General features: G+C 38.2%; 2 protein-coding genes across 3 annotated transcripts in view; one reads left to right on the top strand and one right to left on the bottom strand.

Moving 5' to 3' along the window:
• Positions 1 to 243: 243 nt before the first annotated feature.
• On the bottom strand, positions 244 to 14,651 carry DEK (DEK proto-oncogene). Its single transcript, XM_081873447.1, has 11 exons — positions 14,318 to 14,651; positions 12,507 to 12,644; positions 10,903 to 11,004; positions 10,358 to 10,467; positions 8,258 to 8,352; positions 6,384 to 6,504; positions 4,693 to 4,878; positions 3,824 to 3,959; positions 2,773 to 2,921; positions 2,265 to 2,333; positions 244 to 1,888 (listed from the first exon to the last, which is right to left on the bottom strand). The coding sequence occupies exons 2-11, from the start codon at positions 12,631 to 12,633 to the stop codon at positions 1,877 to 1,879; spliced, it is 1,107 nt and encodes a 368-aa protein (XP_081729573.1). The 5' UTR covers positions 12,634 to 12,644; positions 14,318 to 14,651; the 3' UTR covers positions 244 to 1,876.
• RNF144B (ring finger protein 144B) overlaps positions 14,313 to 14,725 on the top strand; it is a 72,018-nt gene continuing 71,605 nt past the window's right edge. For both annotated transcript variants that reach the window (XM_081873461.1, XM_081873459.1), the window contains exon 1: positions 14,313 to 14,454. The gene's annotated coding sequence lies outside the window, so the exon portion shown is untranslated. The remainder of the gene's footprint in view (positions 14,455 to 14,725) is intronic.

Here is a 14,725-nt window from a genome sequence, read left to right as displayed (position 1 = left end):
TCATCTGCCACTTCTGGGAGTTTGTGCATCAATCGGACACACATAAAACGGTCACTGCCTGTTCCATACATCTACTCAAGGTTAAGTAAGGGTTTGATGTGTTCACACCTCTAGCACAGATTACGCCTCAACATTTGGGTTTGGAATACTCTTGTATCTTATAAAGCAAGGTGATACACAACAGGCACCTTTGTTTCTGTATCATTTTTTTACTGTACATGTATTAAAATATCAAAATATACATTTTTCTTAAAGACATTTATTGAATACAAAACTTAGTTACACTCAGCCTTAATATAAAGGATCACATGCAAAGAAAGCAGTAAAAATGATAGATTGATCAGCTTACTAGTTGCCGACTAGTTTCAGAACATAGGTCTGTGACTTTTGACTCCTGAACAATACATTAGCAGAACTTAGAATCAATACAGTAATGGAGGGGGCTAGTTACATTTCACATTATGACACTTACTTGTTTGGCATTTATTGAGAGCTTTAAGTCATGATCATGTGTGCACATTAACAAAAAGTTTCATGAAACTTTTCATTAAATAAAACTTAATGAACAATTGTTTGCAAAACTGAGGTTTTAAATTTCAAAGCTTACACTGAATCAAAGCAGCAGGTGTCTATTAATACATTTAAACACCTATTCATTTATCAATATAGCCTAATTTTGGATACAGACACAGGAAACCTGTCCAGTGGATACCACAAAGATCGTTAAGTTATTCCTTACCAGAAGGGAGCTTGATTTTATAGGGATTCTAGAACAGCTGAACACCAAAAATTGCATATGAACTTAGCTCACATACGTTCAGAGAAGATTCTTATGCTTACTGCAATTCTCAAAGCTGTTTTGGTTTTTCCTATGTATTTATTTCTCAATAGAACTGTTGGGAAATGTACTTCAAAGTGAAGGCTACACCTTTACCTGCCTCCCACTTGACATCAGTTATGCGTGGGGCTGGGCAAGTGGGCATAATTTGGAAGCAGTCCCCTGCTGGACCTAATTAGACCAACAGGGTAGAGGTTTGTCACCCTTTGGTGTAGGGTATCATGTCAAGCCTTTGGAACAAAATTAGCTGTAGTCCACTCTAGCAAGTTAAACACTGAAAAATATGAGTGCAATTATTCCCTTATAAGGCAAGAAACACCATCTTTTTAAATGCTAGTTAAACTTGCTTCCTAATTAATTTCAGCCTCATTCCTGAACACTGACACTGGTCATAAATCTTCTAAAACACACTGATATTTTTAAAAAACCCGACAACCTGTTTTTAAGCATATATATACAAACAGAACGCTTTTAAAAGTACAAAAATAACAATTTGCAGGTTACTATGCTCTTCACAATTCTCAGTTATCTTACACATGCAAGATAGTATAACATAATTTAGAGCATTCATGATCAGGACATGTGACTTCTTCCTGAATGAATGGTATGTATTCAAATTAAAAGTAATGCCCAATACTGCAGTATTTGACAGTCTTGGCATGTGTACATACAGATACAACAGTTTTCGTATCAACTGATTTTTTAAAAATTCTCTACATTACAATGCACTAAAACCTACAATAGCTATATTAAATCTGCTTGTACAAAGAAATTCCATGATGTACAAAGTAAAAGCAGGGAACATTGATGGCCATGCAAAAACCTAAGAACTGCATTAAATGCAATTTTTAAAAGTTAAAGTAATTTCCATTAACACTCAGAACATTAAGCCAGTAGAATCATCCCTGACTAAATACTATGTTATGCCCACCCAAAAGGGCGAAACAAAACAAAAATTAAAAAAAGGTTTTGCTGGTGTTTGTAAAATATTTAAATCCACGGGAACAAGTCTGCAGCATTCGTTTTCTTCCCATTAGATCATGAAATGAGCTAAAAAGAGAAGAGTTTGTGTACTTTTAATCTTTAACCTACTTTGTAAATCCCACTTCCCACACATTGCTAGGGCTGCCATTCTAACAGCTTGCTTGGAAGGAAGTTCCAGGGGAATTGATGGGACTTACTTCCAAGTAAATATGGCTAAGGATGGACTACAGGCCTTTAAGGGTACACTGTGAAACGTTAGATAAGGGGGACTATCTTAAAGTTACTTTAAATTTATTGAGTTGAAACTAAGCATAATAAATGAGTAAACTTTGGGTGGAATTTCAGGAACTGAGATCTTCCTAGGTACCCAACATTTCCAAATTTAAAGAGCAGCTTTTAATATTTGGATCATCACATGATATTTCATTGATCAAGTATTTACCTCTTTCACAGTCTTTTTGATGAAGACTTTTCTGTCAGACAAGTCATAACTGGGATAGCTTTCATACACCTGTAACAACCAATTTAACACAAAGGTAAGTCAAATAGTACATTCCAAACATTCTCCCAATGACTAAGGGTCAAACTGGCTGTACCACAAACAGTATCTCATTAGTTTTTAAAATACATTAAGAGCAGGCATGAAAGGTAAGAATCTGGATTGGGACTACTACATTTGGGGAGGCTGCTTTTTAAAGCCTCATTAAAATTGTTCCCTCCCCCAGTTTGCACCACAGAAGTCAAATATTCAAAGCATAGTTAACCATATCCTTTATATGTCATGTCTGACTCCACTCCACTTTTCCAACGTAACAAAGACTTTTAGGGCCCCAGGGAGTTTTCCAAATTTCCCTAATTTGCAAAGGAAAACTTTCCAGAAAAACCCACATTACTGCTGTAAACTGCAAGCAAAACAACGAAAGTGGAAAACTAATGTCATAAATCTGTACCTCTTTACAAATTTGTTTCATTGTAACTTCCTCTAGGTTTGCATTGGCCAGAAGCTTCTTCACTGTTTCTTTCAGCTCTTCATCTGTAGGTGGCTTTTTCAACTTTTTAATTAAAGGCTCATCATCCGAACTATCCTCTGACTCACTTTCTAAATGTAAAGATATTTTTCAATTAAAATGTGGATAATGATTTCTTTCCAATTAAACATTTTCACCTGGACCAAAAAACTGAATGACTTAGTTGTGTTCAAGCACTTTTGAACTTGGGCATTTCAAATGACAGCTGCCAAGACCAGCTAGCAAGCTTCTTTGGAAATGGAGAGAAGTTTCAAAAACTATTTATGGGGTTGTGGTTTCCCTTCTCTCTGCTCACATATCCCAGCATATCCCCTATTTGTTACCTTTGATCTCCCAACTCTACCTACCTACCACTAAAGGTCTCCTGCTCCCTTAAAACCATCGGCCATTTCACCATTGCTGCCACCTACCTCCTCCCTGGGGTTCCTACAAAGCCATGTTCCAGGGAGGTCACTAGATCAGTCACTTAGCTACTCTACTGAGTCCAGGCTTTCTATGATTAAGTGCATGCACACAAGGTATGAAGGATGATGTATATTAACCTTAAAATCCACCCAAACCAGAACAGGCAGTTAAAACACACATATATTAGGGAACATAATACCTAGAAAAAGCAGCCGCTTAATATAGAACGCTCAGTTCTAATGCCCTATCTTAACAAAACTCTCTTCTCCTTAAAAGCCATGCTAACTCTAACCATTTCTTTCCTTTCATTTCGTCTCTTCAGCCACTCTTTTTAAACTGTTGTTCTCAACTGACGCTCTTCACCTGCCGCTTGCTCTCACTCCTCCCAACATTCTACCACAATGCCCTGCTGTCAAACATTCTTCCATTCACTTTTCTGTCTTTGTTACAAAGCATCCATCTTTATGCCCCCCCCCCCAACTTTATGTAAGTATGTATAATTGTATTTGTATATACTCTTCTGTTCTTGTCCCTGTCTGTTTGCAGGACCCCAGGAAGATAGGTTCACCTTTTTTGGAATTGTTCTGATTCTTCTTGGTTGTGCTGCTATCTGCTTTCTTGACGTAAGCATTCTTTGTGCCCTTTTTGCTTTTCACAGCTGTCTTTTGCTTGGGTTTTTCTTTTTTGGATGACTTTTTAGGTGGCTGTGGTGTGATAAAGAGAGCATCAAAGTCAATTACAATATAAACCACTCCTAACACTATGAAGCTTCTTGCTAAAGCATAGTTTATTGCTAGAAAGCACTCTTTGCAGCAAAGCCAAAATACACATGCAAGCTATTTGTAACTGCATTATTTCTCTCTAGGTCTAATAATGCCCCTGCATTTTAAGAGAACATGCCTTTCTGCTTTTGCAGGGATACAAAAGTTACCTTGCATTATATAGTGAAGGTGGTGAACTGGCTAAGTTTGGCCTGCTAACCATTTTTTTGTCATCCCCCCCCCCCCAAAAAAAGCCATCAGCAGATAGTGACAGTGTCCCATTGCTAGTATGCTGTCACTGTAAGGTTGCAATGGATGAAGGTGTGAGGCTGAAAGGCGTTAGCTAGTTCTGTTGAGAACTGTACCTTTGTTTGAGGTGAGCACCAAGCATTTTTGTCCCTAAAATAACAAGTAATTATGCGAAGAACAATGAACCTGTGGTACATTCCTATCCACACCTCTAGCAAACAAGTCTTTGTACTTTATCAGCATCTAGTCACTACTTTCAAGTTTAAGTCTGTTGATCACTAAGCAAATAACTTAAAAGTCAATAGGTCTATGGAATGAAAATATTTTTCTCTATAATCCTATCATCTCCAGCTCAATGCCCTTTAAGCAAATCAGAGAGCCTATTGTAGCTGGCCTTCAACATGGACAGTATGCAAATAGGTCCTACCTCCTCTTCACTTTCTTTATCTTCTTCAGATGATTCTTCTTTCTCTTTCTTTTCATCTTCCTCACTACTGGATTCATCTGACAGGATCTCAGGACATTTAGTGCGCTTGCCTTTCCGTGCCGTTCCAGAGCTACTGCGTTCCTTTTTCCCACTTTTGTTAGGTGTTTTCTTGGATTTTGGCAATGGCTATTAAATATTGAAAATCGAGGCAATTCAAACAACAAAATAGTTTTAAAACTCTCTATCTATTTATTTATTTATAAGACTCTATGGGGGATAAGTAATTGCTTAGACCTTAACCACCTTCAAAGTGTTATCCTTCACTATGGTCATTTTGAAAAGGTACCATGAGATTACAGGTTTCTTTTAGAATGAAGTTATAGACATTACATACATGTATTATTTAAGGATAATTATTCAATTGAAGGTATTTCCTCTATTTAAGATGGTCATACTGTGAGTTCCATTCCTTATGTAGCCAAAACAGTATCATACCTGTAGAAGATGGAGGAACTAGCAGATCTGGAGGGACTCCAAAGTTTGCATAAGTTAGAGTTGCCACAAAAGTTGTTGAGTTTTTTATTGGGGAGGGGTTAAAGTTGTTTATTTATATACAATCCTTCATTTTAAGATCTTTAGTAGGGGAACATCCTCCCAAAATAGCCCAATGAGGGGGAATGGAATTGCACAACAGCACTTCCAATGTTTTCTTGCAGATTCCACTTATTATTTTAGCTATCGATCAGCAGCTTGAATATGGAAGACTGGCAAGTGCAATGTTGCCATTGAGTTTTTGTTTCCCATGACAGGAGCCATGTTTGATGCCAAATATATGGGTGATACCTTCCACAAATGTGGTTCCAGAGGAAAATTCTGGAAAGCAACAAGCTCAGGAAGGATTTCACTCTCCATTTGAAGAGTCTTATTGCAGTATTCCTGGCAGTGCTATAAATAAAGACATCTTTTTCTTTGTTTGTTTTCAGATGCCAGCCTCGCTGACTGTTGGTGTCTGTCTTTTCCAGAGAAGCAGAAACACAAAATTCAGAGACATCGCTTTTCCATTTTTAATAAATTGTTAGGTAATATTGCCTAATACTGTAAGACAATGAGAACATAATTTGTTATTGAGCTTTTTACTCCAGGTTGAATGCTTCATTCTCAAAACTCGTGGAAGAAAACTTGTGTTTTCATATACACTGTTCAATAGAAATTGCATATTTGTTTTTAAAAGGGCCTCAGCTGTAACAAATGTTTAATAGCTGCTAGGCATTGTCTCTGTATAAAGAACCTCAGAAGAGATACGAACGTGCAATCAAAACCTAGTGATCTTGTAGTGCTCCTTGTAAGGAGAATGCTACTGTTCATTTTCCCCTTGAGCTCTGCCTTTGTTCTATTTGACTGCCTTCTTCCATCTCTCTTATTTTCCACAAGAACAACATATAATATATAATAAAGAACCTAATAAGATGTTCACTAGTGGCTTAATAGAATTGCAGTCATGTTACTTACATCTTCAAGAGCATATATGAATCAAGCAAAGCATACATGCGATTTTTTGGTGGGGCAAGCCACACAAAACTCAACAACTGTTTGACGTGGGACAGCAATAGCAACTCTACATAAAAAGCATGATCACCACAAAGATGATAAATGTGATTTAAATATAGCTTCATTATTATTTCTTGTCTTACCTTGCCTGAAGGTTTTGGATGCATTAAGAAGTTTAGGATTCTGGCTACCAGTTCACTATTAACTCCTGATCTTTCCAAATCAAGAACTTCACATATACTTTTCAGCATTGCGTTTCTGTACCTAGAGAGAAATACCCTTTATTAAACATAGCTGATAAAAGTTGATCTTAATACACAGGAGCAAAGAGATAGTTTAGTTGACTACCGGCGCTTTCAAATATATCTTACAAGCATACAATTGATGAATTTATTATTTATACTCCACTTTTTGATTTTTTCAAAACTCAAGGCAACTCACAAAAATTAAACAAACCACAGAAATGCAATTGACATTTTGACAATATTTCTTCAATGATTGCATGTCCCGTCTTATAAAAACAGTACTTATAATAAAACTAGAAATACCAACCAGGCAGGTAGGAAATATTTTACAGCTAAGGACAGAATTCAAAGATAGAGTTCAAAGGGTATAGGGATTCATTTATTTAAACACCTTCTCAAATTTTTGTCAGTAGAAAGAAGCCACAGTATAGCTTTTATAGTTTACGCAAAGATCAGTGGTGCATTTCAGGGAACTGCCATCAGTGCCGGAGGGAGAGAGCAAAATCCAGAGGGATTCCAGAGAGCGTCCCGGGATTGGGAGAGGCAGCCCATCTTCTGGGGAAGAGAATCAGCGTAGCACCAGTGGAGAAGGGGGGCAGATGGGGGAAGCGGCGAGGCGGTCCCATGACTCCTTGCCGGGGACCAGCGGGGAGAGTAGAGGTCCTCCGCTGCCTACGCCCTCCTTGCGCAGAAGGCTTTCGCGCAGAGAAAGTAGGAGGAGACTAGGTGTCAAAGAGCTTCTTTGCTGGAAGAAGTTTAAGAAACGCCCACTGACGGATTCTGCCAGCGATTGAGACAGCCACGGGTGAGTGGCTGTCCGGACAGAAAAGGTTCACTCAGGCAATACGCACGAGCAACCCCTAGAACCATCACAGTGCAACAACTGAGAAACCTGTGCAGGCCCTAAGGAATAAAATTCACCCTTCAGAAGTTACAGCCAACCCCTATTTACCAACATGATTATACCACCATTGTCTAGAAGAGTCTGCATGATAATGGAAGGAAGGGCAGCTTCTATGGGTTGCCATCTTTACCACAAGTCAGCCTAAGTACACTGGTAGCAGCTTATGCCCTCTCCATAGAGGGAAGTGCTGGAAATTGCACTATAATGGAAACTGGAAATACCAACTGCCAGGAGGAAAAAGACATTGCCACATGTACAACAACAGATTCTGAATATCTTAAAACACTTCACAAAATATAGTATTCCTTGTATACTGTTTATAACTGCAAATTTATTTTGGATAAATTTAAGTTCTACAAAAGTACTGCACAAATATTAAGGTGGCAGCGAATTTTAAGTTTGAATTAAATGTTGGGGACACAATTTAGCCAAAGGTATGCACGTTTAAGTGCTTTTCATTTCAAGGGGGAAAATTAAGTATGTGTAACTCAACTAGTAGAAAAATCACCAATATTTATGTGCTTAAATTTCACAAGACCATACCTCAAGTTTGTGCATGAAAATAGCAATATTTTATTGAACAAGATACTCACTTGTATCTTCAACTAAGTAGTTAATTAGAAACAATTCAGCACCAGTAAACCCATTCATTTTAGACATAAAATGTTCACATGTGTAATATAAAACTATCCTTCAGTAATGTTTATGGATATGGTTTGAAATAGAATACTTATACACTGAAGTTACTAACTGAAATGTGCAGGGATAGAAAACAGGGCTTGAAGCAGTTGCTCTGCTCAAGATTTAAAATGCATGTATTAGCATAAATAATGAAACTTGATCATACTAAAAAGTTTTAAAATGTTACTTTTTCAACATCTCTTCCTTTTTCTTATATTGGTCACTTCCTTTTTCAAATGGAAAGCCACTGAACTGGCCCACATTCTTCTTTAATGAAGCAACCTAAAACAGAACACAATAACATGCATTTTAGAGCGGTATTTGCATTATACCAGGCAGGTCTTGATCCAAAGCAGTTCAACTAGGGCTTAGAACAAGTTTTCGTCAACAGAAAATTCAAGGGAAACAGGATGCAACATTTCCCAAAAACAAACTGAGTCTACCATCAAATGTGTTGCTTCTCTGACTATTTGCAGCTGCAATGATCACCATTTTTCAGAAGAGTCTTCCAGTTACCTAGGCAACACTTTCCTATCTTTGAAGACCACAGTGCAGTACAGTAAGGAAAGAGAGGAAAGTGACCCTGCATTGTTGAGGCAGTTGTGATCTTCTGACACATGGTAATTATGGAATCAATTCAAAGGTAAAGCTGGAAAGGGTGCTCAGCCAGATAGCACAGTGAACATCAAGTTGCCGCTGAAGGAGCACTGCAAATTTGTAGCCTATAAACAAGGCTACAAGATTAGCACATAAATTTTTGCTCACCTTTGAATATAACTACCTAATTATGTATGAAATAAATAAGAGCAAATGTTAAAATAGCTCATATACCCTTATTTGATAAGGAATTTTTCAGGAAGAACCTCCATCAATTTCTGTAAGACAGCAAGCTGCTACATGCTGCAAATAATCACATTCATGAGAAACAAAAGGTACACTATTAATTTTTTTAAAAAAAAAAACACTAAGTAAAAATATGTACTGAAACATTGGTAAGTTTGTATGGAATATGTTGTATAGAAGCTGTTTTCTATATAGACAGATTTGGATTCAATTGACAAATTATACAGGTAATTAAAGTATCTAAAAAGCAGTTCATAAAGCAATTTTGCTCTTCATAACCAAGATAAGCTTAAGCATTTTACAAATAAAATAGACAAAGTATATTAGAAGGCCTATTATTTCCTATGTATATAACCCTTTCTATGCATGAGCAGAACAAACTTGATTTCAACAAGTTCAATTTCTTCTCTCCCCCTGCATGACCTTAAAATCTGCTCCAGAGGGTTGGAGGACAACCCAGAGCAGATTTTAGAGGGGTGCAGGAGGGAAGGAAGCTCAAGTGTCCTTGTGGAAGCAGAAGTCCACATGTGCAGTGCTGGATAAAGCCCTTAGCGAAATAATTCTTCTTGTAGATTTTAATATAGTCAAAATGGTATCATTAATGCCCAAGAGGGAGGTATCAGCAGGCTTGGGAAAACCAAGGTCTACATGCAAACGTGTGTGTGTGTGTGTGTGTGTGTGTGTGTGCGCACGCGCAAAAGCAGACTCCAAAACAACCCAGTAACCATAGGATGCTGACCACTGGGAGGTGTGGTGGTGGAAGAAGAATGCAAATCTGAGGGAGAATAGAATGGAGTTTCCTGGAAAGTGATGTGGCTGCAACCCTGAACAGGAGCACTACACAATGCAGTATTTTGTTACAGGGCCACTTGTTTTAGCAGCAATTTCAAACAAAACAAGGATGGAATGTGAGAATCAAAAACAGGCTTAAGACCCTGAGCAAAGACAGGATTGTGCCAGTAACTTCTAGCACCAGCAGACTCTACATTTATCAATCTCAGGATTATTGAGAAAAAAATGAATATTCAAATAGGGGGTGGTGGACAAATTAAAGTATAAAGACTCCATTCCAAAGTCATCTGCATAAGATCCAAATGACTACATCTAGCTTTGTAAGGCAAAGAGCTATTTGGATTCACTTTATTTCCACTGTAACAACCACATGGCAAATTGTTTTTGAACAGATGGGAGCTTCAAATACCCTTTGTATAGGGTCAAAAGCTCAAAGAAAAAAGATAATATAATTAATAATTCCAGGAAGCACAAGTAAGGCCTGGAAATGTAGTTTTCACATACAAACCAGCTATTGAAAAGCCCACTCCACTGATTTAAATGGAATCTATTTACATCTTAGGACTTCAAAGAGTCTCAGCCTTCAGAAACAAGGCCATTCTATATTTCATGACATTTTCAAAACAAATTTGATAGTGTTTTCTAAGCTTACTGTGCCTGGTCTGTTGTATAGAAGTTTGTGCAGATTTCGAAGTTCATCTGTTTTCTTCTTGCTTAAAAAGTACTGTATTCTTTCAATTTCACAAAGTTTTTGTCCCTTTCCTGAAAGGGAAAATGTATTACATTAGTCTATTTAACAACATTAATGCTTACTAATAGTTACTAGATTACACTTATGAGGTGGTTATAGTTATCAGTCATATATATTTAAATGATTGGTATTGTTGTATAATTTTTTGACAGGGGCTGTGGATATTTTTTTTTTTTAAAAATTGTATGGGTCCTCCTTAAGATTACCTAACATGCTTCTGCTTGAAAGGCAGTCAAGTGTTGAATTAAATTTAGACAATAATTTCAACATTTTGATATAATGGCTCCAATGCAACCCAATCAGATGGGAGGCATATAAATAATAAAACTGGTATTATTTTTATTTATTTGGAATTATTTGGAACAAGATGAGTTCTAAGTACTTGCTACTTAAAAACATGTAAAAATAACTCATGTTCAATATACAGTATGCAAAAAATAACTTGCCTGGTGTAATTGTAAAAGGTTCTTTCTGTAATGAAGAAACTTGCATGGTCAATCTTTCTACTTTTTTTTTCTCTCTTTTTCCTTCAACAATGAGACTCTTTTCTGAAATAGACAATTATATATAAAATTTTGAAACACAGTTACCATATAGAAAAAACAGACCTATAGATCAAAAGTACATATTTAATATTCTAAGAAACATTCTGGGAACACCCAAAACTGTAGCAAATTAGGGTTGGACTACAGATCTGCCATGGAGATCTACAGATCTGCCACCACATCTGTGGCAATTTTCACTCTGAAACCAGGAATTCCAGGCTGGAATATTTCTGAAGGTTCACTAAATGTTGTACTTATTTTACTTGTTAAAATAAATCTACAACAGCCCTTCTCTAGTCACGTAAGAAAACGCAACCTCCCCCAAGCGCTGTGAAGGATTGTAACTGAGAAGCGTTGTAATGGCGACTTATGAACAAGTGTTCAAGCTTGGCTCTGGAAAGGAGACTTTACATACACACCTGACTGACACTACTTCATTCCTCATTCTCCAACTAACAAGAAATATTTGCTAGTTCCCACAGAAAGTATACGTTAATAAAATACGTATTGACCTCAAAAAACTAGTCCCTCTATGAACAAACATGTCTACACAGATTCTAATTAAAATTGAGAAACTAGATAGGAAAAGTATCAGCAAGCCACTCATCATACTTTTCAATATCTGAACCCTGAAACAAAGGAAGTAACCACCAGAACTGGAATAATGCAAAACACAATGAGGAAGAGAAACAGCCCAGGTCACCTTTATTTATACACAGAACTATTTAAACTCTAATTATCTAAAGCTTACAATCCAGTAATATATACGTATAAAGACTATAAAATGACTATCAAACCAGATTATTGATTTCCAAATACTAAACTCACCATTTTGCCTAATATACAAGTAAATAAACAAAACATGTAACCTAGGTGCGTTTAAAACCTTACTCACATGCAACATAAAGTTTATACAAACAGATGGCTGTTCCTATATAAAAATAAGAGCAAGGCGAAGAAGTGCTTATTCTCCATCACCTATACAAAACTGTCCACTTTATCCTACTTGTACCTCTTGGCTCTCCTACCTTTTTCTGAGCCCCAAGCACATCTGTACTCTCTGCAGAGATGCCCATAACTTATTAATGCTCTAAATTACTAGAGAAAAAGCAACCCAAACATCTTCTCAGAAGGTTACAGTTTGATCTCAGTTAGAAGAGCTATCATTTTTTATTATCATTATTAAAAACTGAGTGCGCATATAATTTTACAGAATACTCAAAGATTGTTTTTAACTAATTTTCCATAAATGCATCCGTAAAAATATTTCATCTCCAGTGCCATCTGATACTGGACATTGAGGGGAAAGTGCCTTTTCTTTCCAGCTGCAGCTCTTCACATTATGTTGGACTCCATTCTAGAGTGTTTTTGCTTGGATGGGGGCAAGGGACTACATCTGGAGAGCTTTCTAAAATGCCCTGCTGCACATACAGGCTTTTTGATCTTGACCTAAATATTTAGCTTAGTGCAAGTTCTAGTGTTCCTTCACATTAGCGTTTTTCTACCTTTTTCCTCCTCCTCCTCGTCCTCCTCCTCTTCTTCACTATCTTCAACTTTGTCCTCAGTTTCCGGTTCTCTTTCTTCTGTTTGTTCAGCAGACAGTGAACCATCTTTTTCAGTTACAGATGACATGGTTGGTTCTTCTGCATGAAAATACAGGGGAAATATAATGTCAATATGACTTTGATATAAAATAACATTTGACCGTGTGCCCTTCCATCATTCTTGCAACATAGAAAGGAATTCTCCTTAACAGCAAGTTCTCATATACTGTACCACATTATTAACAGTTGTGTGACTGTTTTACATACGTTTACATCAACTGCCTTATGTATCAGATATGGCTAATAAATATGCCGCAAAGTAAAAGCTAGGGCTGGAGGACAAATGAAAAAACATTTACGGAAGTTGGGAGTAAGCAACTGCTTCTTCTAAGGAATTTTTCCCCATACAACTGATTATACATAACAGTGTTTAATCCTCTGCAATTTTACACAAATCTAGCTATAGCCTCCTTTGTTAAAAAGAAACTTTCTAAAAACTAGTTTTAATGACATAAAAATTCAGGCAGCATCTGAAGAAGGAAAGAGTCAAGTTCCTGTGATCTGTATGGCTACTTATTCTTCATGGTCTTCGCACGCTTTTACACCCACACTTACTACCTGTAATCCAGTGAAATAGTTCTGGGGGCCAAGTTCAGAAGTATGCAAATATTGGACACTGACTAAAGCATGCAAGCTGAACATGTGCTTGCAAAATAAACTGTATACACTTTGCATAAATTATTTTGAGCTTTGGGTTTCAACACGGATTCCTAGTTATAAAGGTCCCAAGTGACTTAAACAGAACAAGGCATGTCTTTTTAACAAGATTTCATAAAAGGAAGGAGGTAAACAATCCAAACAACTTGGAAATCTGCTATCCTACACGATCACACATTATGTTAATAGTGTGTGGTGCTGGCATAATTTGATGCCCCATAAATAAGGTATGTGGTAGAATGACAACTGTCTTATGTTTCCATGCACCAACACTAACTTGGATCATATCCGCACTTCAACCAAAAATATTTGAAGCCCACCCAGAGGTCAAAACAAAACATGCAGCAGACAGTAACTGTACTGTTTTTCACCCCATTATGTGAAGTTTCTATTTAAACTTTTACATACACCTATGAAAAACCACCAGCACACGGAAGCCACTTCATGCACCCGAACCGGTGGGCCCTAATCCATTCAAACCCATGATGGTCTTTCTAGGACTGCTGTACTTTCTTCTTCCTAAAACAAACTAAAGCAGTGACGTTTTTGGAATAAGGGTTGTTGTTGTTGGGGGAATGTTTCCGTTGGCTTTTGCTTTAGCACGACAGAAACTCCGAGCAAAACGGAACCTTTTGAAAGAATCCCGCTGGCAAAACAAACGTGACTCCATGCTCCAACCATCTCTTCCTTAAGCATTGATAAGCTCCGGGGTTTTCGGGACCGAGGCAGAAGAAGACAGAGAAAGAGAGGTAGCCCTCATCCCTCCCCCTCCGTGTTCAATCTGCCCCTCATTATAAGTAAACGGTTAAGCCCCCCACAAGGGCAATAATGTCAGGCGAGAGGATTCCGGCGGGAAACGCTGAAGAGACGTCAAGGCCGGGCGGAGGGAACAGAAATCCTGTCAGGCTCCGAGCAAGGAGGCTCCCTGCCGCCTTAACCGTTTCCACAGAGCGGGCTGCGCGCGGCAAACGTCGCTTCCTGGGCGTTCGAAACCGCCACCCAGGCCGTTAGGACCTCGCCTTCGACCGTTATCCCGGGAGCAACGGAACACCCACCTCGTCGCGAGACGGGCACCTCGGGGCACTTCTGAGAAAGTGTCAGCAGCAGCAGCAGCGATGGCGGACAGCCACGGTATTTCTTAAAAAAGAGAGAGAGAAAAGATAAAAGGAAAAAAACACACACCACCCCTCAGGTAACAAGAGCAGCGACTGGTAGAGACTTAAGGAGGGGGGCGGGACCAGACGTGAGGCTGTTGCTCACTCTTCCCCAGGAAAAAAAAATAAAAATCAACAACGTTTCAAAATGGCGGGTTGTCAAAGGGGAAGAAGGAAGCGGGAAATCGCTGGCCAATCGGCGCTCGGGACGTCTGGCGTGTGAGGCGGGGTTTTGAGAAAGTGACGGGCAGAAAGGAAAGGCCTCGCGCCGCGAACTGGGTGAAAGGGAGGTTTTGTGTTGGGGGGGGG

Source organism: Podarcis erhardii, assembly GCF_964252035.2.
Source record: "Podarcis erhardii genome assembly, chromosome: 8".
Classification (NCBI taxonomy): Eukaryota; Metazoa; Chordata; class Lepidosauria; order Squamata; family Lacertidae; genus Podarcis; species Podarcis erhardii.
Note: the sequence above shows the minus strand (reverse complement) of the source record. Positions and strands in the feature narration are given on the sequence as shown.

Coding starts and splice junctions, on each gene's coding strand:
- DEK (XM_081873447.1), bottom strand. CDS start 12,633: ATGTCATCTGTAACTGAAAAAGATGGTTCACTGTCTGCTGAACAAACA. Junction 6,505..8,257: donor AAGGAAGAGATGTTGAAAAA/GTAACATTTTAA, acceptor ATTTCTCTCTAG/GTACAGAAACGCAATGCTGA. Junction 2,334..2,772: donor TGAAACAAATTTGTAAAGAG/GTACAGATTTAT, acceptor TGGTTGTTACAG/GTGTATGAAAGCTATCCCAG.